This window comes from Phlebotomus papatasi, chromosome 5 (assembly GCF_024763615.1).
Source record: "Phlebotomus papatasi isolate M1 chromosome 5, Ppap_2.1, whole genome shotgun sequence".
NCBI lineage: Eukaryota > Metazoa > Arthropoda > Insecta > Diptera > Psychodidae > Phlebotomus > Phlebotomus papatasi.
The window spans coordinates 3407963-3435861 of NC_077226.1; the positions used below are offsets into that span (position 1 = coordinate 3407963).

General features: G+C 34.4%; 1 protein-coding gene across 2 annotated transcripts; it reads right to left on the reverse strand.

The window, feature by feature from the left end:
* Nucleotides 1-1278: 1278 nt before the first annotated feature.
* LOC129808793 (protein suppressor of sable) lies at nt 1279-27852 on the reverse strand. 2 transcript variants are annotated; one of them, XM_055858650.1, is made up of 7 exons: nt 27321-27852; nt 22164-22992; nt 9575-10093; nt 8866-9490; nt 2735-3048; nt 2383-2643; nt 1279-2000 (listed from the first exon to the last, which is right to left on the reverse strand). In XM_055858650.1, the coding sequence occupies exons 2-7, from the start codon at nt 22785-22787 to the stop codon at nt 1413-1415; spliced, it is 2931 nt and encodes a 976-aa protein (XP_055714625.1). In that variant the 5' UTR covers nt 22788-22992; nt 27321-27852; the 3' UTR covers nt 1279-1412. The 2 variants fall into 2 exon arrangements, with proteins under 2 accessions (XP_055714625.1, XP_055714624.1); XM_055858649.1 differs by having other exon boundaries at nt 27311-27852.
* Nucleotides 27853-27899: the final 47 nt, after the last annotated feature.

Here is a 27899-nt window from a genome sequence, read left to right on the forward strand (position 1 = left end):
GATGTCGAATGTATTCCAACGTTTAATAGAATTTTCGTGAATTTTTCACAATCCAGGAAATCTATCTGACTTCCTGTGTCCCTGGGTTTAGTAAAATGATCAAAAACTTACCGTAAAACAGTCAAAAAATGTTGAAATTGCCTGCAGCTTCTTGCACTTCTTTGCACAAAGACACTTTCATGAACTTCTAACGTCGCCACATGTTCATTACAACGATAATCGTTGAAAAGTTCAACTCAAGGTTTAAAATTGCTACAATAATCAGATGAAAATTTCAACTTTCAGTTGAATATTCAACTAAAGTTAAATATTCAACTGATAGTTTAATTTTCAAGTGTAAGTTGAATTTAACAGCAATAATCGTTTGAAATTTCAACTTTTTGTTCTAATATTACTACGATTATTGGTTTAATATCGGGAATTCAACTAGAAAAATTCATCTTGATTTTACTGTGAACACTCAATTCAACATTTCAACTAATAAAATGGCAAATGTGAGAATAATGAACGTCTGAATCTGAACAAAAATGGCGATAGAATGAATAATGGCGGCCACTGGTACTTCATTAGAGGGTTGCACTTGAGTTGTTTTCTAATTTTCTGGGATAGATTGCCGTGGTAATACAGTAGATTCTCTTTCAAATGGGCATTTGGGGTCAAAATGTGATCCAAATTATCGAGAGATTTGGGCATCAAAATCATTATAAATTCCACAAAAAGCGCTCAATTATAAAGAATGACGATAAAACAGGAAGAACTACAGTAGAGTCTCGCTATAGGCCATCGCTCTATAGTCCACAATTTATCGACCGTTGATTTCAAAACACTGATTTTAAGTTAGGTTATGTTTTTTAGTATGCGACATGCATAATTATTTCAATATTTTTGGCAAACTTTATTAAGTAGTTGTGATAATTGTGATCCACAATGAAGAGAGCAAAGACAAGTACCAAAATCGCAAAGAAAGTGGAAGCCGTCGAGCAATTTCAATACTAAAAATCGTTGATAATTTTAAAAAATGACATGGACTATAGTGCGACCCAAGTGTGAAATTTGAAACCAAATATGAAGTAGAGTGAGACTCTACTGTATAGCGAATTTGAGCGAATTAGCTTCAGTATTAAACGTGAAAATTGTCAACAACATTTTTCTTCCGATTGAAAAAGAACCGATTGAGTGAGAGTCTACTGTAGTCTGATTGAAAAGGTCAGTAAAGGCCCCTGAATTGAGAAAATGAGCTGCACATAGCCAAATGTTGAAGAAATAAAAAAAAAAAAATTTGGGTTAATGTGTTATTCAGTTTTTTTTTTCTGTATTTCATCTAAAATTTCTTCATATTTCAAAGATTATTTTCAAATTCATTATTGATGAAAAATAGAAGGATTAATAAGATAGTGGAGGACAATGTACAATTAATTTTTCGGTTTATCGCGCCTCGGAGAGCGCTGTGAGTCAAAATGGCGCCTCCCACGTGGTGCCCAACGATCGGGCCGTGGCCTAAATGGTGGCCTTTGCCTTTGTACATCTCCCGGTGGCGGTTGGGCAAAGTAATCTGGCATTTGGGGCGGATAGAAGGGTGCACCAGTCTCAAAGAGATTCTGCCCTGGTCCAATTGGCGGCGGAGCTACACCCAAAAGTCCCGGTCTGGCCTGTGGCGGTGGTGCCATAAATCCCGGACGCATTTGCGGTGGACCTCCCTGTGGCATCCATTCCATCATCCTCGATTGCTGCTGCTGCTGTTGCTGTTGTTGCTGTTGCTGTTGCTGCTGTTGGTCCTCCATCAACTGAAATTGACCTGAATCACCTAAACCAATTCCAAGTTGCTGCAGAATATGCTGCAATGTTGGATTATGTGTGACAACAGTGAGATCAAATATTTTTCCCGGTGTAACATCAGCTGCAAAACGTTTCAGTTCGGCCGATAGGAGAGCTAAATGTTGATTAACCATTATCTTGTTCTTACTGCCCAATTCACGATACCACGGACTCTTCTGCAGGACCTGTATCAAGGCAAAAAAAAAAAAACAACAACAAAAACAAAAACAACAATATAAAAGAAAGAAAGGATTATTCTCTGTAGTTTTGTGATAGGGATCTGCGCATGGAGTGCGCGCAAAGTATATTTTATTCGCGCAGCATTTATCTTTTACGCTTTTTTTCACATTGAGATGAATAATAATAATAATAATTAATATTATTATCAATTTAATAAATTATTTTTAAAAACAGTCCAATTCGCGCCCAAGAAAAGAAATTGCGCGCAAAACAGTGAATCTTGCGAGCAAAAGTCGAAAAAAAAATAATTTGCGCGCTGTCGCGCAAAGATTGCTCCGTGTGCAGATCCCTAATTTGTAAACGGGAAGAAAGGATTGATTGTCTTACCTGTTGTATATCAATGCCACCAGCTGGAGGTGCTTTTTGTTGGGCCTCTTCACGCTTTCGTCGTGGATCAACTCGAACAGCCGAAATGGTTGGTTGCTTTGGTTCAACTGCATCTGTCACTTGATCAACATTTGTTGTCACTTCTGGATCCTTAAGAGCCAGTATTCGTCGAACACGTGGATCCTGTGTACTACCACCACCAACTGGCATTCGCTTTCGTATCTCTCGGTAGTCTGGCGGTGGAATGTCGCACTCAACTACCTGAAATTGTATCAAAATGGTCAATAAATAGAGAACCTTAGCACCCCCCCCCCCCTCAGTCTTCTATTGAAAATGGCTGTAATCATCGGACCTTGTAGGGTAGAGGAGCATGAGATGTGAGCGATGCATCAATTTCAGTGGCAGGAACATAGTTTTTCATGAGTGGCTTGAAGGGTAGCCTGAGATCAACATCACGAACACTACCCTCAGCAAATGACAATCTCATATCTTGATCTGTTGCTATTTCTGCCATTGTGGCCTCTTCAATGTCCCACGCAGATCCAGATTGATCATAGATACTTGGTCTCTGATGACGTTCCTGTACTCCTTCATCGGTAATTCCTGGTGTTGCGCTTTTCTTTCGCGGATCACGACTCGATGCATCGACAGATGTTCCAGCATCACCTAAGTTGGAATATTTTTTTTTCAATTTTAAATTTATTTATAAAGAAAAACCAGTGATAAGCCTAGATCAGCTTATAAAGGTGCGATTCCTTCATTACAAATTCGGATTGTGGCAAACTCGAACGATATTTATACATAAATAATGCAAATTTCGTTTAATAATTCCTAAACTGTATGTAACTTATTATCGTTATTGATAAGGCAAATTGGATGAGAAATCCATAAAAGCATCTGAAAATCTTTAAAGTCGATTATCTCGGAAACTATGCGAGATAGATGCCTCAAACTTTACATCGGTTTAAAGCCTCCTACAGGCTTGATATGTGCAAAATTTCACTAGAAAATTAAGAAAATTGGACGAGAAATGCATAAAAGTGTCTGAAAATCTTTAAAGTCGATTATCTCGGAAACTATGAGAGATAGAGCCCTCAAACTTTACATCCATTTAGAGCCTGTTTCAGGCTTGATATGTGCAAAATTTCACTGGAAAATTAAGAAAATTGGAAGAGAAATGCATAAAAGCATCTGAAAATCTTTAAAGTCGATTATCTCGGAAACTATGAGAGATAGAGGCCTTAAACTTTACATCCATTTAGAGCCTCTTTCAGGCTTAATATGTGCAAAATTTCACTGGAAAATTAAGAAAATTGGAAGAGAAATGCATAAAAGTGTCTGAAAATCTTTAAAGTTGATTATCTCGTCCAATTTTCTTAATTTTCAAATGAAATTTTGCACATATTAAGCCTGAAAGAGGCTCTAAATGGATGTAAAGTTTGAGGCCTCTATCTCTCATAGTTTCCGAGATAATCGACTTTAAAGATTTTCAGATACTTTTATGCATTTCTCATACAATTTAATGTATAAATATCGTTCGAGTTTGCCACAATCCGATTTTGCAACGAAGGAATCACACCTCTATAAGCTGATCTAGGCTTATCACTGGCTTTTAAATTGGTCTACTCAAGTAGCGCTACAACATGAACATAATATGGTTCAAATTGCATAAGCCAGTTTCTAGAAAACCTATAAAAACCGGTTTTAAACCGGTTTAGAACCGGTTTTTCAAAAAACTAATAACATAGAAATTATCGTACGCGCAAGTAGATATATTTAAAAAAAAATTTATGAAGATATCTCTTTCCAAACCGGAGATATTGCGTACTACGGACGGCCGGCCGGACCCGAAAATGGCGGACTATCATTTTTGGCATCAGGGATGTTCAAAACGTATACCCTGTGAATTTCAGCTCGATCGGAGCACTTTTAGAAAATCGGAGTATCACAATAGGTGTGATTATGAAGGAATCACACCTAAAAAGAACCACAGAAGTGTCTCTAGATGAATGGCACAAATGTGTCCTCAGGAAATAAAAGGGGGCAAAAATTGCTTGAAGTACGGGATTTGCATTCTTCAGGAAGGTTGTTAAGAAGGATATTGCAAGAAAATGTCGATCGAGAAAATTATAAATATATCGCTCGCTAACCGGGCCCCAACATTTTAGGGGTCTTCCCATTTAAAAACTTCACTATGGACGTCTTAGGATAAAAGTTATTACAAAAAATTGCAAATTAACCCTCTATCGCTTTCGAGTTACTCCAGAGTAGCATTACAAAAATCGCATTTAGTGAGGCAATAAAGGTTTTATTTATTTAAAATTACTTTAATACTCGCAGTCATAGTCTTACTAACATTTTTTTTTTTTGAAGGTTTGAATTCATTTTGAGCTTTTGTTCAGCAAAATTCCTTGTGCACTATTTTTCATTTTCAAAATGCAAAAGAAATCAACTTTAAGTACTCCGTCGTGAAGTAAATATTATATTTTCTGAAAGGTGTGCTATTCTATTTTATATATTGAGTTTTATAACCATAAAAAAAAATTAAAATTGTGAGTTTTAAGAGCAAAAACTGAAGATACTCTCTGGAGCCTCATTTTACATTTAATTGTACTTGAACAGAACTGTTTTGCATGACTTCTCTCACAGAAAACAATTTAAAATGGCATAAAGACAGCCTACAGCGAGTAGTCAGGTCAAATTCTTGAATTTGACCAATGATAAATGGCTGGAATTCATGAATTTGGTCGGAATATAATTGAAAAAGCAAATTTTGGCTGTAATGATGAGATCACTAATCCGACTTTAAATGTCCAAGATCCAAGATCATAAAAAAAGAGGCCAGAAGATGAACAATATATTTCATAGTACCTTCAAGATAGACAAGAAAGTGACATTATCATAGCTGTGACTTATTTGTTAAAAATCAGAGCAATTAACACAATTTAAATTTTGTCAATGCTAAATTTTAAAAATTCTAAAGTTTTTGTTTCTAAAAATATGTATTTTTTATAGTAATAATATAATAGACATCCATAAAAACATTTAGAATTAATTTATTTTACTCTTTGTTCGATATTTTTTTTTTTAATAAAAATATTTTAGTCATTTAATACCTAAACGCTTATCATCAAACGCTCTTTGTCCTGAAAACAATATTTTTTAATATTTATAAATAATTAATGTTATTTAATAACTATCCATTATGTGTCGAGTGGCTGTGCTACTGTGGAAACTGATTCCCACAGGTTGGTTGCCTCTGTGAGACCGATCAGAGTGGAACCGATCGTTGCGGAGATCGGTTGTATTCCACAGAATTTTCGGTCCTTTCCAAAATTCGCTTCCGTTTCCGCCACAATAATTTTACCATTGCAATAAATATATGTACTTCAGCAATTCTGGAATTTTCCAGGCCATATTTTTCTTCTTTAAGCTCATCACATTCAATATCCTGATCAAAACTTCCTCACTTGTCTTCTGCATTCTGGGAAATTCTTAGACAGCATCCTTTCCTTCCACAACAAATGAATCTTAGTGCCCTTATAATAGCTCTTATCAGTACAAAAATGAACACTTCATATGTGAATTGATCTCTAATTTGTGCTGTTTATCTTCAAGCCTAACAATCTCTTATCCATTCTGCAGCCAAAATTCTGTCTTTGGGCCATCTGAAAGTCACAAAAGCAAAATATTAAAAATATACCCCTAAGAATTTAAAGTTCCACACTGACATTTGTGAGAGATGTGCAACATTCACTTTTATCATTAAAAAAAACTCTTTTTTTTTAAGCCAGTTTCTCTCTATGATCACCACAGTACAGGTAGTTTGGAAGATTTCCCATACACTGATGGTAAAATAGAGGCAAGAAAGCTAAATTTGAAATGTCCAGAGCACATATAACATCCAAAATGTCTCACTTTGTACTTACCGGTGGAATGTACATTTATTTGGTAATTTTTCGCTACTATACTGTACACTAGGCCACAGAGGGCACACTGCACTTCTTTAAGAATATATTAGCATTGAACAGACTGGGCCATTGCTCTTTTAATCGATTTTCAAAGAAACAATGGTAAAGTGATATGACACCTTCATTTTTTTCGATTAAATAACTCACTGAGAACAACGCCATCTAGTGTAAGTAAAATGTCCAAGGCGGGAAATATTTTCAGTTGTTCAAAACAATTTAGTTCACATTATTCACATGTATTTTATACTAAACTTTAATTTAACTAATGCCTAGACTCATTTTAAATACATTTCAAAAGTTTTCACAAGACTTTTATGAGTAAAATATCCTTTGTTTTGATTTTTCCTGGCATCAACTGATTTCGATGGTGGTCGATGAAATTTCGAACAGTGAATTTAAATAGAGAATGTTAACGGACTATGTGATATGGAAGTGTCAAGAAAAAGCAATTGACCGGGCCAGAGGAACCACCACTAAAGGAAAAAGTCGTTTTTCTGCTTTTGTAGTGGCAGTCGCCAGCATTTGAAAAAAAACGTCGCCAAGATTGCCTTTTAAAGTCAATTTGTGAAGTTCAATTAATGAAATTCCAATGAAAACTGATGTTAATATAAAGAAAATACTTTTTAGCAATACTTTAGTGACATAGAATTGGTTAAGAGACGCGATTTGACAGTAAAAATAGGCTAAATATGGGTAGTCCAGCGACTTTTGCAACATTTCATTATTCGTCGAAAATTATGAAAAAAAATATGCAGAATATCGGTAATTTGTAAATTGTAAAAGAAAATTGGTGAGTTTTGGAAGCATTTGTGACTATTTATTTTTTGAATTGGCCGTGGAAAATCCTCGGGAAAGCGTCTTGAAAAAGTGCTTGCGTTGCTCGAAAAAATACACCAAGACACGGTTCAATTGTCAAAAAGAAGATGGCGGACGGTGCCCATTACGACATTTCTGTTAATGTTTTTGACGTGATTTTGCACGGAAGTAAGCAAATTTCCGAAGTAAGTTTACAAAAATTGCTATGGAAGTGACCAGTGAAGAGATTTGTTGGAAAATTCTGTGATTTCTACTGATTTTTCTTGTGTTTTTTTTAATGTGAAAATTACTCTCGAAAATTGCCCTGCAGACAATATTTGTCATCTGTTTTGTGGCTTTTGAGGGCTTTTTTTTTGGTCATCCTGACATTGTCTTTGCTCTTGAGGAGGCCCCCCAGAAGTTCTAGGTAGCCCTCTAGATAATCCTTGATCTGTTTCGAAGCTCTCCGGACACTGAAATTCATTCCATCAGATCACCATAAATGTCACTGATTGAAAATAAATTCCTTTTTATCCTATAACAATTGCAAAAATCTTATATCCTTACTGTAAGGATTCTAGAGTAGTTTCTTTTTCTTTGTAAAGCAAGAAAATAATAGAAAACTTACGATAAACATAAAAAATTTTCCAATTTTCTATCAGTATTTGTTAAGGAATTGTCTTTTGATCTCAAAAAAACATGCAAGTGTCACAAATTTATCACAATTATCGCATTATTTATATTTATTAGACCTCTTTAAACAAAATTAGGCAAAAAGAATTCCACAAGAATAATAAAAATTCCTAAAAACAGTAAAAATTAAATGCAACATCAGCCACTTTTTTTAGTGTTGCCAGATTCGAATGCAAAAATGACTTTTTCCTTTAGTAGTGGTTCCTCTGGACCGGGCAATTGCTTTTTTCTTTTTGTTCAAGGTATTTTTTTTAATTTGGCTAATTTTACTAAAATATCATTTTCTTGATGCAAAAATTGGTTTGATGCCGCAATTTTTTTGAATATTTCTTCCACGTGTAAAAAAGCAATGACCATGTAAAAAATCCCAGTCTGTTCGATGTAATTTCGTAACTTTTTCTCACTAAATATCACTCACAGTTTAGTTTTTTTTTTTTGCAATAAAATTGCGACGACATCCTTCCACTAGAAACAAGTTTTCAGTCGGCAAACTGTCAACGAGAGCCGCATGATTCGAAACTGTCAAAATGGATACATTTTTGAATTTGTGATATCTCCTTATACATATTATAACTCCGTGGAATTCCGTCTTTTTATACGGTGAATGTACTAGAATATACCGTTACAATTCAAAAAACTTCCGAGTAAAAAAAATCGGAAGGTAGAGCAATGATTTGACGGGTCAATATCCAATTATTCGTTGATTTTGTTCGACTTTGATAATTTCTCCACGCAGTTAACACAAAAATCATGGCGGATTCTCAAAGCTCATTCCTGGACTGGAGCTTTCATTTACTTTGGTATGCCCTTAAAGCAAAGAAAATCATAAGGGGAATGCTGTTGAACGCCTTGGTAAAGTCAAGCAAGATCAATAGCAAAAAAAAAACGACTTCGATCGAAAGATTCAGAAATGTCATGATTGACTTTTGAAAGGGGCGAAAAATAGTTCTGTGTCCATATTACGGAAGCCGGACTGAAATCTTAGGCCGTTAGTGGGATTGAATTTGTATTTTTTTGTACTCACCATGATCCATTGGTGCAATTGATTCGGGTTCTGGCTCTGGCGGTGGAAGTATTTGTGATGTATAGTCAATTTTGGCTAGACTACCTCCCACCACTCTCCTCATGTCAGCCGCCTCGACAACAGGTGGCGCTGGTGGCCAATATGGCTCAGCTGAATCACAATATTTTCCCTTTTCATCATCCTTCTGTGCCGATGCACCCGCAGCATCTTCATCACTCTCCCATGATTCATCAATTAACAATTTTGGCTCATCCTGTCCACCATGTTCACCATCCGGTGATGCTGTTGCTGCCCTCACAATGCACTCCTGCACGACACTCAGTTGCTGCAAATCCTCCTCCATAATACTTCCACCACTTTGCTGCTGATGCCGCTGAATGTCATCATGATCCGGTGATGCTATTTCCTGTTCTACCTTTCTCATATCAACATCTCCTCCTGCTCCTCCTGTTCCTGCTCCTACCTCAGTCTTCTCCCCAGTGTCCGTCGGACCGGAAACGGTACTTTGAGCCTGATTTTGGACTAAACCCAATTTAACAAAATTCATTGTATTCAGTTGAATCTCACTAAGTTGCTGAACACTCAGGCCCAATTCTGTCAATTGCATAAAAGTCAGCTGTTGCACCTGGTCCAAAAAAAGAGAAGTTTCATTACAAAAAAGCCAAAAAAAAAAAAAAGAACCGAAAAAAGGGCCAGAAAGGATTCTAACCTCATTTAAAGTCTTAATTCCCATCGTTGCCATCCGATCAATTTGATCCTGCGTAAGGACATTCGTGAGATGCTTTAGACTCAGAACATTCTCATTTGCCTGTTGATTCTTTGTCTGTCTGGCATCACCGCACCAACGACTCTTTCTTGGTTTTCCTGTTGGCATTTTGGTATCTTGATTGACATTAGTTGATACAGTTACCTCCTCAAATTCAGCCATTAGTTTTTTGTGTGTAACATTGATCATACTGATGGCATGATTGCGTCCAAGACGGGGAAAATCACCAAGAATCTCCTTTGGTGCTGTCTCAAGGTGCTTCAGCAAGATACTACGCAATTGATTTGATAGTGGACGTCCATGGGAGAATTTGCACGTGTCCCGATTGATGCAATTGAGACCAAGATAGTAGTACTTACAGGGAAAATCTGAGTGCATATAGAGGCACTTTTCGCGCTTTGCACAGCAATCCATCAGGTAAAATTTGCAGAGTTCCATCTTGTGCTGATGACGAGATTCATTCTACAAACATTTAATTTAATTTAATTTAATTTTTTAAGGTCAATAGCCCCAAAATGATATCAATAAGTAGACCGAGTATATCCATTCAATGCCATCAATGTGCATTTAGCACTAAATCTACCACATATTCAAACAGAACAGTATCACTATTAGTAATTTCTATCTTCAGGCTGGATCCTAGAAGCAATTAATTTGTTTCTTGAACACTCTTAATTCTGTGAATTCTTGTCATTTTCTATTTTTTTATGTTCCTCTTTTTTCTGATTTTTTTTTTTTTAATTATCACAATTGTAAAAGGGATGACCCTATTCTTGTGATTAAATAAAGTAATAATAATAATAATAAAATGAATTTCTTAAAATTTGCATGTAAAAATATATTTTTCAATGTTAAATTTTATTTTTTTTCCTCTTTTTCAAGACAAATTTAACCGAAAAACAACTAGAACAGTCGGTAGGGTTTAGTGTTAGATTACACTGCATTGAAGCAAGTGATTCCTTGCGAAACCGCTGCGCATAGGTCTCCTTTTAGGACCATTATGCATCCCCAAATTGAGTTAATCTCCGTTAAGGGCAAGGGCAGAATGAGAATGTAGCAAGAAATAGTTCGAAACACTGAACCAAGAGGAAATACTGAAGTGAATATGATACAGCAAATGGTGAATATTACATAGATACCTGATAGAAAGGACATTCATCCTAGAAACGTAGAGAATAAGTCAGTGATAAGCCTAGATCAGCTTATAGAGGTACGATTCCTTCATTGCAAATTTAAATTCATAACTGTATGTAACATATTATCGTTATTAATAAGGAAAATTGAATAAGAAATGCATAAAAGTATCTGAAAAACTTTGAAGTCGATTTTCTCGGAAACTATGAGAGATAGAGGCCTCAACTTTAGATCAGTTTAGAAGCCTCTGTCAGCGATCCGTGAGATTCCAGGAAAATATTTATTGCCCACGAATATCCGTGAAAGAACACGCCCAGTGAAAATTCTCGAAAACACACGCGACCCGCGAAAATCCGCGAAAAATTCGCGCCCCGCAAAAATCCTCAAAAAAGTTCAAGCCTCGCGAAAATCCACGAGAAAATTCCCGAAAAATTCGTGACCTACGAATATCCGCGAAAAAATACGCGCCCTGGGAAAATACTCGAGGTAAGTCGCGACACGATAAAATTCGTGAAAATCCGCACAAAAATTCGCAATCCGCGAAAAAATACGCGTCCCGCGAAAATACGCGTCCCGCGAAAATACGAGCTACGTGAAAATCCGCGAGATAAGGCGCGACCCGAGAAAGTTCGTGAAAATCCCCGCAAAAATTTGTAATCCGTGAAAATTCGCGAAAAAATACACACCTCGCGAAAATACGCGCCCTGGGAAAATCTGCGAAAAAATACGCGCCCTGGGAAAATACTCGAGGTAAGTCGCGACCACCCGAGAAAGTTCGTGAAAATCCGCGCAAAAATTCGCAATCCGCGAAAAAAATGCGCGCCCCGCAAAAATACGCGCCACGTGAAAATACGCGCCACGTGAAAATACGCGCCGCGTGGAAATCCGTTAAAATACGCGCCACGTGAAAATATGCGCCCTGGGAAAAATCTGAGAAAAAATACGCGCCCCGGGAAATACTCTCGGGTAAGTCGAGATCCGAGAAGACCCGTGAAAATCAGCGAAACAATACGCGTCCCGCGAAAATCAGTGAAAAAATTCGCGTACCGCACAAATACGGGGAAAAATACGCGCCCGCAAAGATCCGAGAAAAAAATACGCGTATACAGCAAAAATCCTCAAAAAAAAGTTAAAGCCTCGTGAAAATTCCCGAAAAATTCGTACCCCGCGAAGATTCGCGAAAAAAAATCGTACCCCATGAAAATCCGCGAAAAAATACGCGCCCGCCAAAATCCGTGAAAAAATGCTCGGTCCGCGAAAATTCGCGAAAAATACACTCCCCGCGTTAATCCTCGAAAAAATCGTGGTCTCTGAAAGTCAGCGAAAAAATACGCGGCCCAAGAAAATTCGCGAAAAAAAATTTGCCCGCGAAAATCTGCGAAAAAATCACGCCCCGTAAAGATTTGCAAAAAATTCGCGCCCCGCGAAAATTCGCGAAGATACGTGAAGAAATTCGCGACCTGCGAAAATCCACGAAAAATTCGTGATCTGTGAAAATCAGCGAAAAAATGCGCGACCCAAGAAAATTCGCGAAAAAATTGCGCCCCGTGAAGATTCGCGAAAAAAATCGTGGATCTCGAAAATCCGCGAGAAAATTCGCGCCCGGCGTAAATTCTCGAAAAAATTCGTGAACTGTGAAAATCCGCGAAAAAATGCGCCCTCCGAAAATCCAGGAAAAAATTCGCATCCTGTGAAAATCCGTGAAAAGCCTGTTCGACCGCAATCTTCTCCCGCTTTTGTTCCCGTCTGACGTTATTAGCACTTTTTCTTAAAATCGAAATCTTTAAACAGCAATATCTCAAGGACAAGTCGATCAAAATCCTGATTCCTTTTTTTTTAAATTAGTCTAAATTTTCTGGGCTACAATATAAATATAACATTTTCAAAATCGCATGCTTAGATTTCGAGATAAACTACAAAACGTGATTTTTACCCGGTTTAGAAACGGTTTTTCAACAAAACTAATAGCACAGAAATCGTCGTACGAGCGCGTAGATATATTTAAAAAAAAATTGTGAAGATACATCGTCAGTTAAATCAGCATTTGTCGTAACTTCATTTTTGCGATTTTGAGAAATATACTGTATTTGGAATCAGCATAATTTTGTTTATTAAACGCACTTGTGAAAAAGAAACTTTTATAAGCCCAATAAAAATTATTTTAAACAAAAATTATCGTAAGTGCCCTTAACCGTGTAAACAGACGGAATTCCCACGGGAATTCCCATGAGATTTTCCATTCCGGATGGGAATTCCGGATGGAAATTCCCATATTGAACTGTCAAATTTTTACCATCCGCTCTATGCGCCTCTGGTGGACTTCAAGCGCAACACAAAAATGCTCCGAAGATTTGAATTTCAAATTTTGTTTTTTCCGAATATAAATAACGGAATGTGTATTTAGAAGATATTTTACGTACTTTATTTTATTAAAGTGGCTTTATTATACCACAAGGATATTAGTAATATTATCTATTAATACATTTCATGGAAAATCTTTTAAAATTTCTCGAGAAATGATTAGAAACGTTGTTATAGCGTAAATATCTTGTCAAAAACCCCCAATTAAAGTGGATAAATCAACGACAGGCTTTGGATATCTTGGCTGATAGGACCTATTGATTAATTTTCATTTAATTGTAGTGCTGATAATTTAAAATTTTATAAAGTGTTGGAAGAAAATGTATAAAATATCCCTGGGTGACCAAGCAGTCAATTCATCGGAACAGAGATGTTTACAAAAATTAGTTAATTGTATAATAATTGAATACAAATTGTTTTAAAAAACAAGAAGACTGTAAAATATTTTAAAATTTTATTTCCAAAAAAAAGTAAACAATAAAAAATATTAAAGTAATATTTTATATCCGAAAAGGCAGTTTATATGGTTTCTGGCTATAATTTTCATCAGTGAACTTCGATAGTTCTTACTATTCTTTGTATTTCCTTATCTACATTATTATATTCTTTACATTCTTTTTAATAATGGGATTTATTGAAAAAGAAAAATTTTGAATCTGCCTTTCCAATCATTCAAACCTCTTCTGAAATGTTATTGATGAATATTTAATTTAATCCAGAAACACTAATCCTTTCAAAATTATTATAGTATTATTATTCGATTTCAAATTTGCTTTTAAAATCAATGTTTTGATCACTACAGGAGATTTTATATGTTTTTTCATATATTATTTGCTTAAAAACACTCCAAATTAAATTTTCGGAATTCTCCGGAAGAAAAAGCTATCTCGAGCGAGATAGCTTTTTTCCATTTTAGAAAATTGAATATTTCACCCACCAGAGGCGCATAGAGCGGATGGTAAAAATTTGACAGTTCAATATGGGAATTTCCATCCGGAATTCCCATCCGGAATGGAAAATCTCATGGGAATTCCCGTGGGAATTCCGTCTGTTTACACGGTAATTAAGAAAAATTTATCAGAATTTGTCGTAACTTCCATTTTTGGAGAAGTTACGACAAATTTCCATACAAAATTTTCAATAACACGGTGCGACAAAATTTACCTTTTTGTGGGTGTCTTTGACGAGAGTGCCAAAACTTGTTAGAGGGTCATTTAAGGACCTCAAATCTGCAATCTGTTTGTCCGGGTCACCTCTGATTTTTTTGGAAAAGCATTTTTTGTTTTTTGCTGTTTTATAAAATTCAAAAATTCATATCTCCGGTTCTAATTATCCGGTGATAGTCACATAAAGCTAAACTCACGCGTAATTTCATCCTCTATAACTCTTGTGAACATATCAAGCACCTACGATGAAATTAAAGTATATTTTTTAAAAAAATTTTGAAAAAGGGCACCTAAAATTGTGCATTTTTCTGTGTTTTTTTCCATCTTCTAGTAATTTTCCCACTTTAATAGAGCATTTTATATGTCAAATAACTATGCCTAAATGTTAGAGAATTTAATATTCTTTCATTTTCTTTCGGTTTGAATTTTCTATCATAATTCGTTTATTCACAATAATTTCTTGAAAATAAAGTGCATTATTTATTTATATATTATTTATTTCTATATACGTCTCTTTTTTTCATTTCGCCTCTTTTTATATGAAATTTGTAAGTGAGAGGGCAAAAGAGAATGCTCTTCAGTAGGTTAGACAAAGATACCAAATAATTATATATAATAAGAGATTTTATTTTTATAATAATGCATTTTATTTTCAATAAATTATTGTGAATAAACGAATTATGATAGAAAATTCAAACCAAAAGAAAATGAAAGAATATTAAATTCTCTAACTTTTAGGCATAGTTATTTGACATATAAAATGCTCTATTAAAGTGGGAAAATTACTAGAAGATGGAAAAAAACACAGAAAAATGCACCATTTTGGGTGTCCTTTTTCAAAAAATCTTTAAAAAATATACTTCATTTTCATCGTAGATGATTGATATGTTCACAAGAGTTATAGAGGATGAAATTACGCGTCAGTTTAGCTTTATGTGACTATCACCGGATAATTAGAACCGGAGATATGAATTTTTGAATTTTATAAAACAGCAAAAAACAAAAAATGCTTTTCCAAAAAAATCTAGAGGTGACCCGGACAAACAGATTGCAGATTTGAGGTCCTTAAATGACCCTCTAACAAGTTTTGGCACTCTCGTCAAAGACACCCACAACGTGTCGCACAGTGTAATCAGCATTTGCCGTAACTTCTTTTGCTTACTTGCGTGGCTTGTAATTTGCAGCAAAATTGCAATATTTCTCAATAAAACGTTTATAAACTCTTCCAAATATCGAAAGACAGTGCGAATAGTGTAACATGAAATCATTTTAATTCAATATTTACGAGAAAAAAAGTGAGAAAAAATCCCTACCCATCTGTCATTAATTCAAAACAAAACAAGCGACGTGGCGCACAAAATTTATTCAATAAAACTTATGAAATAAAAGCTTTTAGGGACAAGGACCACAGTTTTATTGACTAATTTAGTGAAATAAAGGCACTTATTATCACTTGAGTCATTGAAATTGCTATAATACATTTTAGAAAATTGTCGTAACTTCCAGAATCTCCATACATTGGAAGTTACGGCTTTATAAAACATGCAAGTTACGATAAAATATTATTGTGTCTCTTCTAACATATATCTCAATATCTCGGCTTTTAAATAATTTTATAAAGATTTTCTCGAGTTAACTTACAGTTTATTAGTGCCATTTTTATTATTTTGACTCAAAAGTATCGCATTCGGGGCTCATTTTTAAGAAAAATAATGATGAACTGAAAATTTCGTCTCCTGAAAAGTTGTCAAAAGGAAGTTACGACAAATGCTGATTTAACTGACGACATAGGGGGAACTGGGGCAGTAGTAATCTGGGGTAGTTGTAAACACTGTGATTTTTTTCATTAATTTTAAGACTCCAGAGGATAAAATCCATAAGCATTCATAGATACCATGGGGATGTATGTCCACAGATAAATTGGTCAATAAAATCCTAATATACTTTAAAAATAAAAATCATTTTCCTGAAAATGTTGATATTTCGATTATTTTGATCATTTGGATTTCCACCTGGAAATTAAAAATTGTGTAAAATAATCGAAATGTAGCAATACCAGTTCTTTCCTACATCTTTTAGGATTATATTTATGCATTTACTAGACAAATTGAGATTCTCATTATTTCAAAAGAATTAATAATTGGTCAGAAAACAGCATTTGGGGTAGATGTAATCAGGCAATTTCAATTTCACAAAATGAGTAGGTAAAAGAGCGGGAAATTGACCTTCATGCGAAATATCTATAATTCATAGATTACGAAAAAAATTGGTGGCGCTGTGTTCAATAAAAAGTCACATGATGTCAAAATATGGGGAAAATCCATTGAAAAATGTCTTTGATATGCATGCTTTTAGTTTTTTTGCTATTTTAAATATTCTTTGTAAAAAGTGTCATGATTTTTTGAAAAATATACAGTCTTTATATATCTCTTAAGTAATAAAAATAATCGAAAGTGGTGCAAAGTTAATTTCAAGGGTGGGAAAAAAGGTGTTTACATCCTCCCCAGAAAGTGGTTACTTCTACCCCAGGTATTTTGTGAAAAGAGAAAAATGCACGATGACACAAATTTTATTTTTATGGAAAACTCAATTGTTTTCCAGCATCCGCATTACCCTCGACGAATTGCCTATACCCAAGGGTAAAACATGAGCTAAAAAATATTTTCCAAAAAATCACGGTGTCCTTGGAAAATCACCTCAAATTCGCATGCATCGAAAATGGTTACATGTGCCCCAGTCTCCCCTATATATGAGAATTTGAAAATTTTAAAGGAAAGATAGAGATATGAGTTCTAAGATCCTTGCCAAATTGCTAGGAAAAAGGAAATTCAACAGAAATTGGCTTTTTTTTTCTACGAAAATCTGTAAAAATTCACTTTGGCATTTTTTGTCAATTTTCATAAAATTTATATAAAAATGACAAGAAAAATTAGAAAATATTTATATTGAAAAAATAATTTATGAGTCCTAGAACTGCTGTAAACGTCTTACGGAAAGAAAAACTATTGAAAAATTGCTTTTTTTTTTTGTGGAGAATATCTGCACTGGCATTTTATGCCAGTATTAATGTGTTAAAATGTCTGGAAAAAAATTTACTTAGTACAATTGCTATACATAGATAGTGATGCGTATGGGGAATGATATCGAAACCAGAGGAACCAGTACTAAAGGAAAAAGTCTTTTTCTCATTCGAATCTGGCAACACTAAAAAAAAAGTGGCTGATGTTGCATTTATTTTTTTAATGTTTTTAAGAATTTTAATTATTATTGAGGAATTTTTCCTGCCTAATTTTGTTGCAAGAGGTCTAATAAATATGAAAAATGCGATAATTGTGATAAATTTGTAAAACTTGCGTGTTTTTTTGAGACCAAAAGACAACGGGTTAACGAACACTAATACAAAATGGGAAAATTTTAATGTTTCTTACAATATTTTTATTCTTTTCTTCCTTTACATAGAAAAAGAAACTAATCTAGAATCCTTACAATGTAAAGGATGTGAGATTTATCCATTTTCTAGAAGGATAAAAAGGATTTTTTCGAGTCAATGACACTTATGGTGGTCTAATGGAATGAATTTTAGTGTCCGGAGGGCTTCGAAACAGCACACGGATTGTCTCTGGGAGACTACCTAGTATTTCTAGGGCCCCCTCCAGAAAAGTTAGAATGCCAGGATGACTGAGAAAAACCCCCAAGAGCCCCAAAAAAATGAAAAATGTAGTTTGCATGCTCTTTTTGCAGGGAAATTTACACACTAAAAATACACAAGATAAAAAAAACAGGAAAAATCACAGAATTTTCTCACAAATCTCTTCACTGGCCAATTCTTTAATAATTTTTTTAATGAATTTACTACGAAAATTTGGTTATTTCCGTGGAAAATTGCGTAAAAAAATATCACCACAAATGTCGCAAAAGGGCACTGTCCGCCATCTTCTATTTGACAACAGAAAAACACTTTTTTAATACGTTTTCCCGAGGATTTTCCACGAACAATTCAAAAAATAAATAGTCACAAATGCTTCCATAACTCACCAATTTTCTATTCCAATTCATAAATTACCGATATTCCACATGATTTTTACTATCAAATCACGCCTTTTAACCAATTCTGTGTCACTAAACTATTTCCAAAAACTATTTCCTTTATGCTAACATCAATTTTCATTGAAATTTCATTGAATTAAACTTCACAAATTGACTTTAAAAAGGAATCTCGGCGACGTTTTTTTTTTTTCAAATCCTGGCGACCATCACTACAAAAGCAGAAAAACGACTTTTTCCTTCAATGTTGGTTCCTCTGTGGCCTGGCCTTTTAACAGCGTGGGAAAACTCGAGTTGTTCGGGGTGTTCGGGTCTTATCCTGAAGCTTTTGATATGACAGCTCAGGAAAAATATGTTACAACTCGGAAAATATTGTAATAGTTATTAAAATACCCATTATTTTGTGAAAATTTTATGGAATTAAGATAGCTATTATCGAATCCTTTCGTTTGATTTACAATATTAGGAAATTGAAGTTTAATTAATTAATTTATTAACAAATTCAAATTTCAGCTTTAAATCGCTCTCCTGGAAAGTTGGCCATTCGCGAGTTGTTCGGATTATATTCTGAGGGATCGATGTGTACACAGAAAAAAGTTATTTGTTAAAGTTTGTACAAAGTTCGTTGATTGAGGGTTGTTGATTTCCAAACAACAAATAGGGAGGTACATTGGGTGGATTTTGGGAGGTATATTTGTAAATCATACAAAATTGTGTCAAAAAACTACAAGTATTTAACTCCATTGGGAGGTCAATTTATAGTAGAGATTTAAATTGTATATAGAGCTATAGTTGTGGATCTGAAATACAAATATACCCCCCAAAGGAGGTAATTTTTTGTCAATTTTTTGTGCACCATGCCACCATATGACATATTTTGACATGCCATTCAGTCGCCATTTTATTCCTGGGTGAAAAACAATTGTGCTAGTGCGTGGTTTTCTGAAAAACTGTGGAAAAGTGATTAACAGACACTAGAAGAGATTGAAATAGTGGAAGATCATCTCCTCCTTCAGCAATTGGTAAAGTAGGTTTGTGAAGAAGCTTTTCCAACACTTCAGGGTGAGTGAATTAAAAATTTCTTTTACACACGTGAAATTGACTTTATTCTTTTATTTCCCGGAAAGGTGCATTACTTATTCGTTTCTGGAGGACCTCACGGACAGAGATATCGACGAAATCCTCCCTGCCACAGAGCTTCACGTCCTGTTCAGGAAGCACTGGAGGCAGAGGAGAACTAATATCGTCATGGGGCAAAGGAGGCATCTAACCTCACTTCGATGACTCGTGATCACCAGGAATGAATATTTCCTGATTTAACACTTATTTTGCAATGCTCTGAGGGACATGTTGTGCAAAAGGAATATTATAAGAACCAAATGTTCACAAAAAGATATCGAAATGAACTTGTGGCATTAATTTTGCGTGACATCGCGAACCGGAGCAACCATCTGAGCCGCCGGATTATGGACAATCTGGAAGAGCAAATTGTCTCAATTTTCACAAGCGAAGTGAAGGTAATTTAGAAATGAAAGTTTTGTTCTTTTCATACGAAGAGATAGAATTTATATATTTTAAAACAAAAAACAAACAATGTCTATAATTTTGATATGATATGTAGAGTTTGTTTTAGATTTGAAGTTGTAAAAATGACGCCTTTTATTTGTGATTTCATGAAAACTAATTTCGAAAACAAAAATGAAATTAATACTTGAAATAGAAGATTCGTTTTTGATAATGAATGTTTTAAGTGATCCTTTCAAAAGTCGCAAGACAGAAAACAATTTTTAAACTATTTAAAAAAGTGATTTGTATTGAAGATGCATTGGAGATGAGAATCATCAAGATTTCTTGATGATGAGGAAAATGAAATGTTATGCTGCAAACAAACTATTTCGATTGGTGTCATTTGGTTTGGCTAAAATGTTTGTTCTCTTTCTCTCGCTTGCGTTCAACATATGGGCATTTCACTCTCATTCTAATCCAAAAAGCTGTGCAAAATTAGGTTGAAGCAAATTCGGATTAAGAAAAACCGCCCAAAACCTGCAGATATCATATGGCAACCCAAGCGCTGAATTCGCGTTTGACAGAAGTGGAAAAACAAAACATTAAGGTAGCAAGTTCGTAAAAATGGGAAAACTTAATTGTTTTTGTCGTTTGTGTCCTAAAATTCAGCGAGAAAGTAAAAGGAACCGTCTTGGAACATGGCTATACTGGAGTGACAAATATTCATCTGAAAATTAGCTGCAACGGGTAAGTTGAGCAACATAATTTGTTTACTTGCATTTGTCAAAATCCCATAAGAGTTTAATAAATTGAAGCACTTTTTTTATTTCCAGAAGAATAAAAACCTGGCAATTTAAAACTTTTCCGAAGGATTCGCCAACATCGCACAGTAGTCAGAGGGATGTCTTTCATCAGCGCTCCCAACACCAAGTGCAGAGCTTACGAATGATGGACAACGGAAGGATTCCCAAAGGAGTAGTAGCAGTCAAGCAGAGTGGTCCATCAAAATCCGCAAGATTTCCATTACCATCTTTTCTACATCATCTACTACCAGGCTCATCGGAACATTTTCTGAGATTGCTTTCAGTTAACTAAATCATAACTTCACGAATACCACAGATATTTCATGGAATCTTTTGTACACATCATTGTAAGATAATCTCATCAAATTCGAGGATTCATTAAATAAATTAGCTTTATGCAGGCAAACGGTATTTCATAGGAAAATTGAAAATTCACGGAGTAAATGCAGTTCGGATTATAGGAAGTAGCACTAGAAGACCACAAAACTGTGATGAAAGTCCTCAGTCATAGAGGAATTTCACAGGCTGGATCAGTCGAGTAAGAACCGGAACTTTACCAAATATATATGTTCCACAATTGAGCGGGCATTGTGGTTCAGGAAGCCGGTTATCAAGAGCCAGAGCACCAAACAGAAAAGACATTTCTCATATTTTGGAAAATTGATAAACACAAATAAGTGACAGTTACACAATTCAGCGGTTTCAAATCACGTTATTATCAATCAAAATTATTTAGTGGCAAATCCAATTTTAGCCAATCCAAATGGTTTGTTTGCAGCATTACATTTGATTACTTTAAAGTTCTGGCTTAAGAAATTTTTACAAATGCCAAATACGTTTCGTTTCAAAGATTATATGAAAATTTGATAAATTTACCAGAAAGTAAAGATTATGTTAATTTTTTTTTAATGAGATGTTATTATATTTTAAAAGTGAAATATATGATATTTTTCAGGAAATCAATAAATTGTTTTTATTAAAATAAATTAGTACGGGAATATACAATTTGGATAAGTATGAACTGAAGGGTTACCCTGTGTACTGCTCATTTCCCCACCTTACAAATATTTACCTCCATGGAGTTTAATTTAGCAAACCTCGGAGGATAATTTGTATTTAACAACCTTTTGGAGGTGAAATTAACCTTTTTTTACGAAATGGAATTTGGAAGACAATTCCAACTCCCAGTTCGTTGATTTTCATACAGTTCTTACAAACTTTTTACAAATTTTTACAAAAAACTTTTTTCTGTGTAGGCTATTTTCGTCAATATTAGATATTGATTGCGAATATTGATGAAATTTTCTCCTAATGTATTGACAGCTTTAGTTATAAAATCACAGAGTTTCTCCAGGATTTTCAGCAAGAACAATGTCAAACTAATTGGTCTGAAGGACTTAGGATCAAAATTTCAGCGCACATTGAATTGGAAAAGTGGCATTGAATGGTTATCTAAATCTAGGTCTAAATGGAATGATAGCTATAAATAAAAGGTTGAAAAAAAAAAAACGAACTTACATCAGAATCATGTCGTCGTTTCTCAAAATGTTTCCCACCGCCGCCCCCTCCGCGTCTTCTGTCCCTCTGCCTCTTTCTTGGTCGCCGGTATTCACCAGCTGACTCCTGACTGGAGTAACTTGAGTAACTCTGTTCGGACTCACAGTCCCAATCACGTCTCGGTGGACTTCCACCTCTGATGCACAGCATCTCAAAGTCATCTTCATCTCTTCCTGCATCTGCCATCTTTGGTGGTACCTTTCGTCTCTCTTTGGACGATCCTCCGCCTCCGCCGCCACCTTCACTGCGCTTCCTCTTTCTCTTCCTGCCCATCTTCTGACCACTGACATCATCCTTAGTGCCCTGTGGCCGTTTTGATGGTCCCGGAATGACTGGTACTACTTTGGCAACTGTCGGTTCAGCCACCTCAATACCATCCTTCTTCAGTACATTGGCTATTGCCTTTTCAACACGAACTGCCCATTCATCGATAGCACCCTGCTCACCCTGACCATTTCCATCATCCTGCATTTGCTGCTGTTGCTGCGATATCGGTGCACTATCAACTTCGCCATCTGACTCAATTTCTCCATCTTCCAAATCAATTTCCTCCTTTTCATCACACATTTTATCATTATCCATCATTTAACCTAGTTTTCTTTCTTCCTTTCTTTCTTCCTTTCTGTCTTTCAAATAAATTTCACTGGTATTTTTTTCTTCATTTAGCATCAATTGGACGCATCATTCATTTCATTTTGAACAATTTTAGAGGCATATTGTCTCTTTTTTCATATCATCCATTTTTCTTTTCATTGTCATTCCGTCTTTTTCAGCGCGATTAAAAAACAACCTGCAGAGAGAAAATTTTACAGAAAATTCTTATACAGCTTTTATTCAATGTGGGCACTTTAGTACAGCAATGAAAATGAATTATCCTGCGATGTTTTTTTTTGTTTAATAAATGAAGTAATATTAGCATAGAATTCTCCAATTAGGGTAAAGTTGTACAAGTTGGACAATGCAATGGTACAATTTGGACAGGGCTTTTTTTGTCTTGATAAATTTAATACTTCCTTTTTTATTTGTATATTTTTAATGTTTTAGTTTTATAATTTGGTTCTTTGTGCTTAAAAACAAATTTTGTACTGTATTTACAGTAGAGTCTCTCAAATCTGAATCTCTCAAATTCGAACGCCGTTTGGATTCAAAATGTCAATTGTGAGGTTATGTTAGAAGGTCCGTATTCTAGGTGAATAAAAATCATATTTATGTGCTTCTTCCTGAATGTTTACATACATTATGGTCGTGTAAAATAAAAAGGAAGTATGTTACCACTAAGACTTGCGACAAAGTACGGGAATTTGATTCAAAGTACAATTTAATCTCACACAAATTTCGTTAGTTTTGAAAAAATCGTTCGAATTTGGGAGGTGAGAAATGTCAAAAATACCCCCCGAGCGTTCGAATTTAGGAGACTCTACTGTATCAAGGAAAAAGCCATGTCCAACTTGTACCGGCGAATTGTCCAACTTGTAACACAATGTCCAACTTATATCACTTTACCCTATTGTCCTTTTTAATCTTTTTTTTTTTTAAATTTTGACGTTGAATAAATTCAAAAAAATCCATCCGGATTACGATGAGGGCAGTGTAATTTAGACGTAGAAAATTGTAAAAACCCGGCTCTTAGTTATCCGGCTGACGTTTGAGGGCAAAATGACATTTGGGCTCTTTGTAGAAACACCATTTTTTTTCTGAATTCGTTCTCATTTCTTTTTGTATCAAAATTGTGTGTTAAAAACTTTGATAAAATAACAATAACCACACAGAAAAAAAATATTTTGTAAAATTGTTCGTAAATGTTTTGTGAAATCCTATGTGCAGACTTACGAAATGCTCGTGAATCGAATAACTCAAAAACAAGTTCGTAAAATTTTGTACTTTTTCACAAACATTTGTTCGTAAATATTCGTAAACACACAAGAAAATGTTCGTAAAATTTTGTCATGTGTTCGTATTTGTTCGTAAATTTTTTGTTTGTCTGGCAAAAATTTACGAACAAATGACAAAATTTTGCCAACATTTTCTTGTGTGTGTTACGAACATCTACGAAACAAATGTTTGTAAAAGTACAAAAAAATGTTCGTCAAATGATCATTTGAGAACGAACTTGTTTGTGAGTTATTCGATTCACGAGCATTTAGGAAGCCTGCCATAGGATTTCACAAACATTTACGAACAATTTTACAAAATATTTTTTTTTTCTGTGCATTAAATTATTCCTTATATTTTTTTTTTTAAATAAAAATAATTTTTTTTTAGTAAAATTTCAAATAAAACTCATTTAAGAGGATTTTCGAGTGCTATTTGACAGCTGTCAAATAGTGTACTTTGGGTTTTTATCCTTTTTGGCAAAGAAAAAAACAGATGAAAAAAGGCCAAATAGAGAGAAAATAATGTTTATTTCTCTTCCTAAATATTTAATCTATTTATTTTAAAATATTAATGTTAAATATTTAATTTTTCTTTAAACATTCTAATCATGAGCGTACCCAGCTAGGGGCAGTTCGGGGGCACCTGCCGCCCCTAGAAGCGTCAATGAAGACAAAAACAAATGAGAAATCAGGGGCATGACATTTCCTATGTTTCCCATATGTTTCTAGCGTGCCGAAAAAAATTTTTGGGTTTATTAGGTGTTTACTGTCAATGTAGAATGAATTAGCAAATAATAGTAATATAAAATAAAAGCCAATTTAATAACAAATAAGCAACCGAAAACCCTAAATTGGCAACCTACGTAGTTCCGGAGATATCTCTTGAAATGTGTACGAGAACAGGGAAAAAATTACACTAAAATCGGTCTCATTTATCAAAGTTAATGTCAGTAATCAGTAAAAAAATAAAAATCTTTTCAAAAATGAGCTTAATTTTTCTAAACATAATAATCGAAAGTTGCATGAAAATTCTACTGCTTTTAAAAGTTGTAAATTTAGTCACTTCTCCAAATTTGATGTTTTACTGCTCATTTGTACAATGTCAATACAAAAAGAATCTTATAGAAATTAAAAAAAAAAAAACAATTAAAAGCCCAATGGAAGGGGGGCCAGGGCAAGGCTGTTGCCCTACTCTACATTGAAAAATTAAAAAAAAAAGCGTAAAAATGGACAAATAGGGGAAATGCTCATAATTTTGTCCAGTTTCTTATTTTGGACACTTTGAGGATAACATTGGACACTAAAAATAAATTGATTAAAATGATGGATTTTTATTCCAATATTTGATGAATAATGAATTCTATCTAAATATTTGTTCTTTTTGGACGATTTTGACACTAAATACGTTAAATTTTGAATATGATTTGAGTTGAAATTGCTTTGTTGAAAATTCAGTGTGAGCAATTGCTTACGAGAAATATGACAGGACTTCGTAGCTTACTTCAGTCTTATTTAGTTTTGGTGAAGTACTAACAAAGTTTGTTCGCTGTTTTTGAGTGATATTATTGAATATCCATTGAATATTGTGTTGATTCACGTTACTGATGATTTGTACATTTGACCTGAAGTGAGATTTGCCTTGTGAATTATAATTTTCGTGTGAAAAATGGGAAATTTTTTAAGACATTCACCAGTGAGGTGATGATTCTTATTTTGGACAGGTGTTTTTCTCACGAAATTTCGTGGAGTTTTAGATTTTTGTTTTGACTAGGTTGGACAAATGCCTGGAGAAACAAAGGAGCATCATCTCTACGAAAGGGATGTAGCGAGAAATGCCTTGAAAGGCTCCCGGAAAGGTCAGGGAATGAGCGAATCTGCACGTACTTGGAGTATCGAAGTCAACTCACTTTAATGAATGATATGGAAAGTTTCCGGGCTTCTTGTGACATTCTACGTTTCCCTTACATGACCAGGAAGAGGACTTGGTAAGATTGGTTCATCAAATGAAGAACAATGGGCATCCTATTGAGGCGGATTAGCTGTCCAAATTTACAGCCAAGTTGGCCAAATTAATAAACAAGTTGTCCAAAATAAGAGCCAAGGTCACCTCTACTTATCAATTCATTTTTAAACGTATTAAAACTAATTTTAATAAAAAATAAGACGATAAATAGCTTGCTAAGTTTCTAAACAACCCTTTTGAAAAGAGAGTAACAAGAAATGTCAATTAGTATAGAAAATATCGCACTTCAAACTTGGAACTTCGATGCTTATAAGCAGACTGTCCAAAATTATGAGCACTTCCCCTAGTCCTTTTAGGTGTGATTCCTTCTAATCACACCTATTTGCCTTCAAGGGTTTCACAAAAAGAAATGTTAAGACCAATATTCCATATTAAGTTTAAAAAAAAATATATAAGCTCCAAAACACTATTTAATATTTTTGTATATGCCAATTGGTATATTAGTAATTCATTTTACCATGTCTAAATTTGCGCGTTTATTATCAATAATAAAAATTAAATAAATAATAATTTAAATTAAAATAATAAAAAAATAAAAAAAAATAAATAAATAATAATATGATAAATATAATATATAATATAATATTAAAAATAAAATAATAAAAATAAATATTTAATTTTTCCTTAAACATTTTAATGTATTTGACAGCTGTCATGGGAATATCGGAAAATGAACTACAAGCTCTCATGTAGAAATTCCATGTGGAAAATTATTATAATACAAAAAAACCACTAATTTGACACCTTTTAATTAATATTAGGTTTTTTTTTTAGTAATTTTTTGCTCATTTAAATCCATTTTTTTGGTAAATGTCTATTCTTTTGTAAGTCACTGTATGCTACGTCACCAAAGCGTCATCAAGTACAAATTACCCCTGAATACTGCCCTGTCGAGTCAATTGACAAAAACAATTTTCCGGCAATTTCGGATTTTAGGAAAAAAGGCTCCGCAAGGGGCCCCAAATTCACAGCAAGACAACAAAGAATAAAACAAAAAGGCAAATTTATAAGAAATATGACGGAAAAACAAAATGGTTGCCACGGCAGAGGGAGATAAAAGATATTCCTGACAGCCCAAGCGCGCCCCAAACGGAAGCATCCCAGTGCGCGTACCCCAATTGGAAAATACATCACCCCATTCCCGGCTACCCCGGCGCAAAAAATACAACAAATTGAATTCATTACTAAGGAAAAAAAAGACAAATAATTACAGAATAATACCACTTGGATTGTTGGCAAAATTTCTCCATCTTCATTTTGCATCGGACATTATTGAGAGACTGTCTCTTTTACTCTTTGGCAAAAATTACAACACAATTTTACGAAGTGATCAAAACGAAAAAAATATCATGGACTACTTGTCCTCTTCTATCTCCCTTGTTTTTTGTCTTTTTCTCGCAAACAAGGCTAAAACGTCATTTTTTCTTCGACCAGAAAAAAAAATTTAGATGTCAAATAAAAACTTTGATTACTCTTTTTTTTTTTCCTTCCAAGGCTTTCTCAAATATTTTCCTTCTGGATATCTTTCCTGTTTTTTCTTTTGTTTTTTTTCCTATCTCGTACGATAGTGTTAACAAAATTATTTATAAAAATTTTGTCAGTTTTTTTTTTTTTGTTATAAATTGTATGTTTGATGCGTAGCTCTCCACGATTTCACATTTTCTGAGTCATTTTTCGCAGTTTTAGCAACATTTCCCCACTTCTTTACACACACACATGCGCAATGCTGAATTTTGTTTTGACACTTGTCACCATGACGGATTGTCACAAATGGAAACGTCAGTTCATTTTACATGACAT

Excerpts from the sequence above, each read along its gene's own strand:
- LOC129808793 (XM_055858650.1), bottom strand. The coding sequence starts at position 22,787 with ATGATGGATAATGATAAAATGTGTGATGAAAAGGAGGAAATTGATTTG. Across the intron at positions 10,094-22,163 it reads AACGACGACATGATTCTGAT|AATGAATCTCGTCATCAGCA; the intron begins GTAAGTTCGTTT and ends AAATGTTTGTAG. Across the intron at positions 3,049-8,865 it reads AATTGCACCAATGGATCATG|GTGATGCTGGAACATCTGTC; the intron begins GTGAGTACAAAA and ends ATTCCAACTTAG.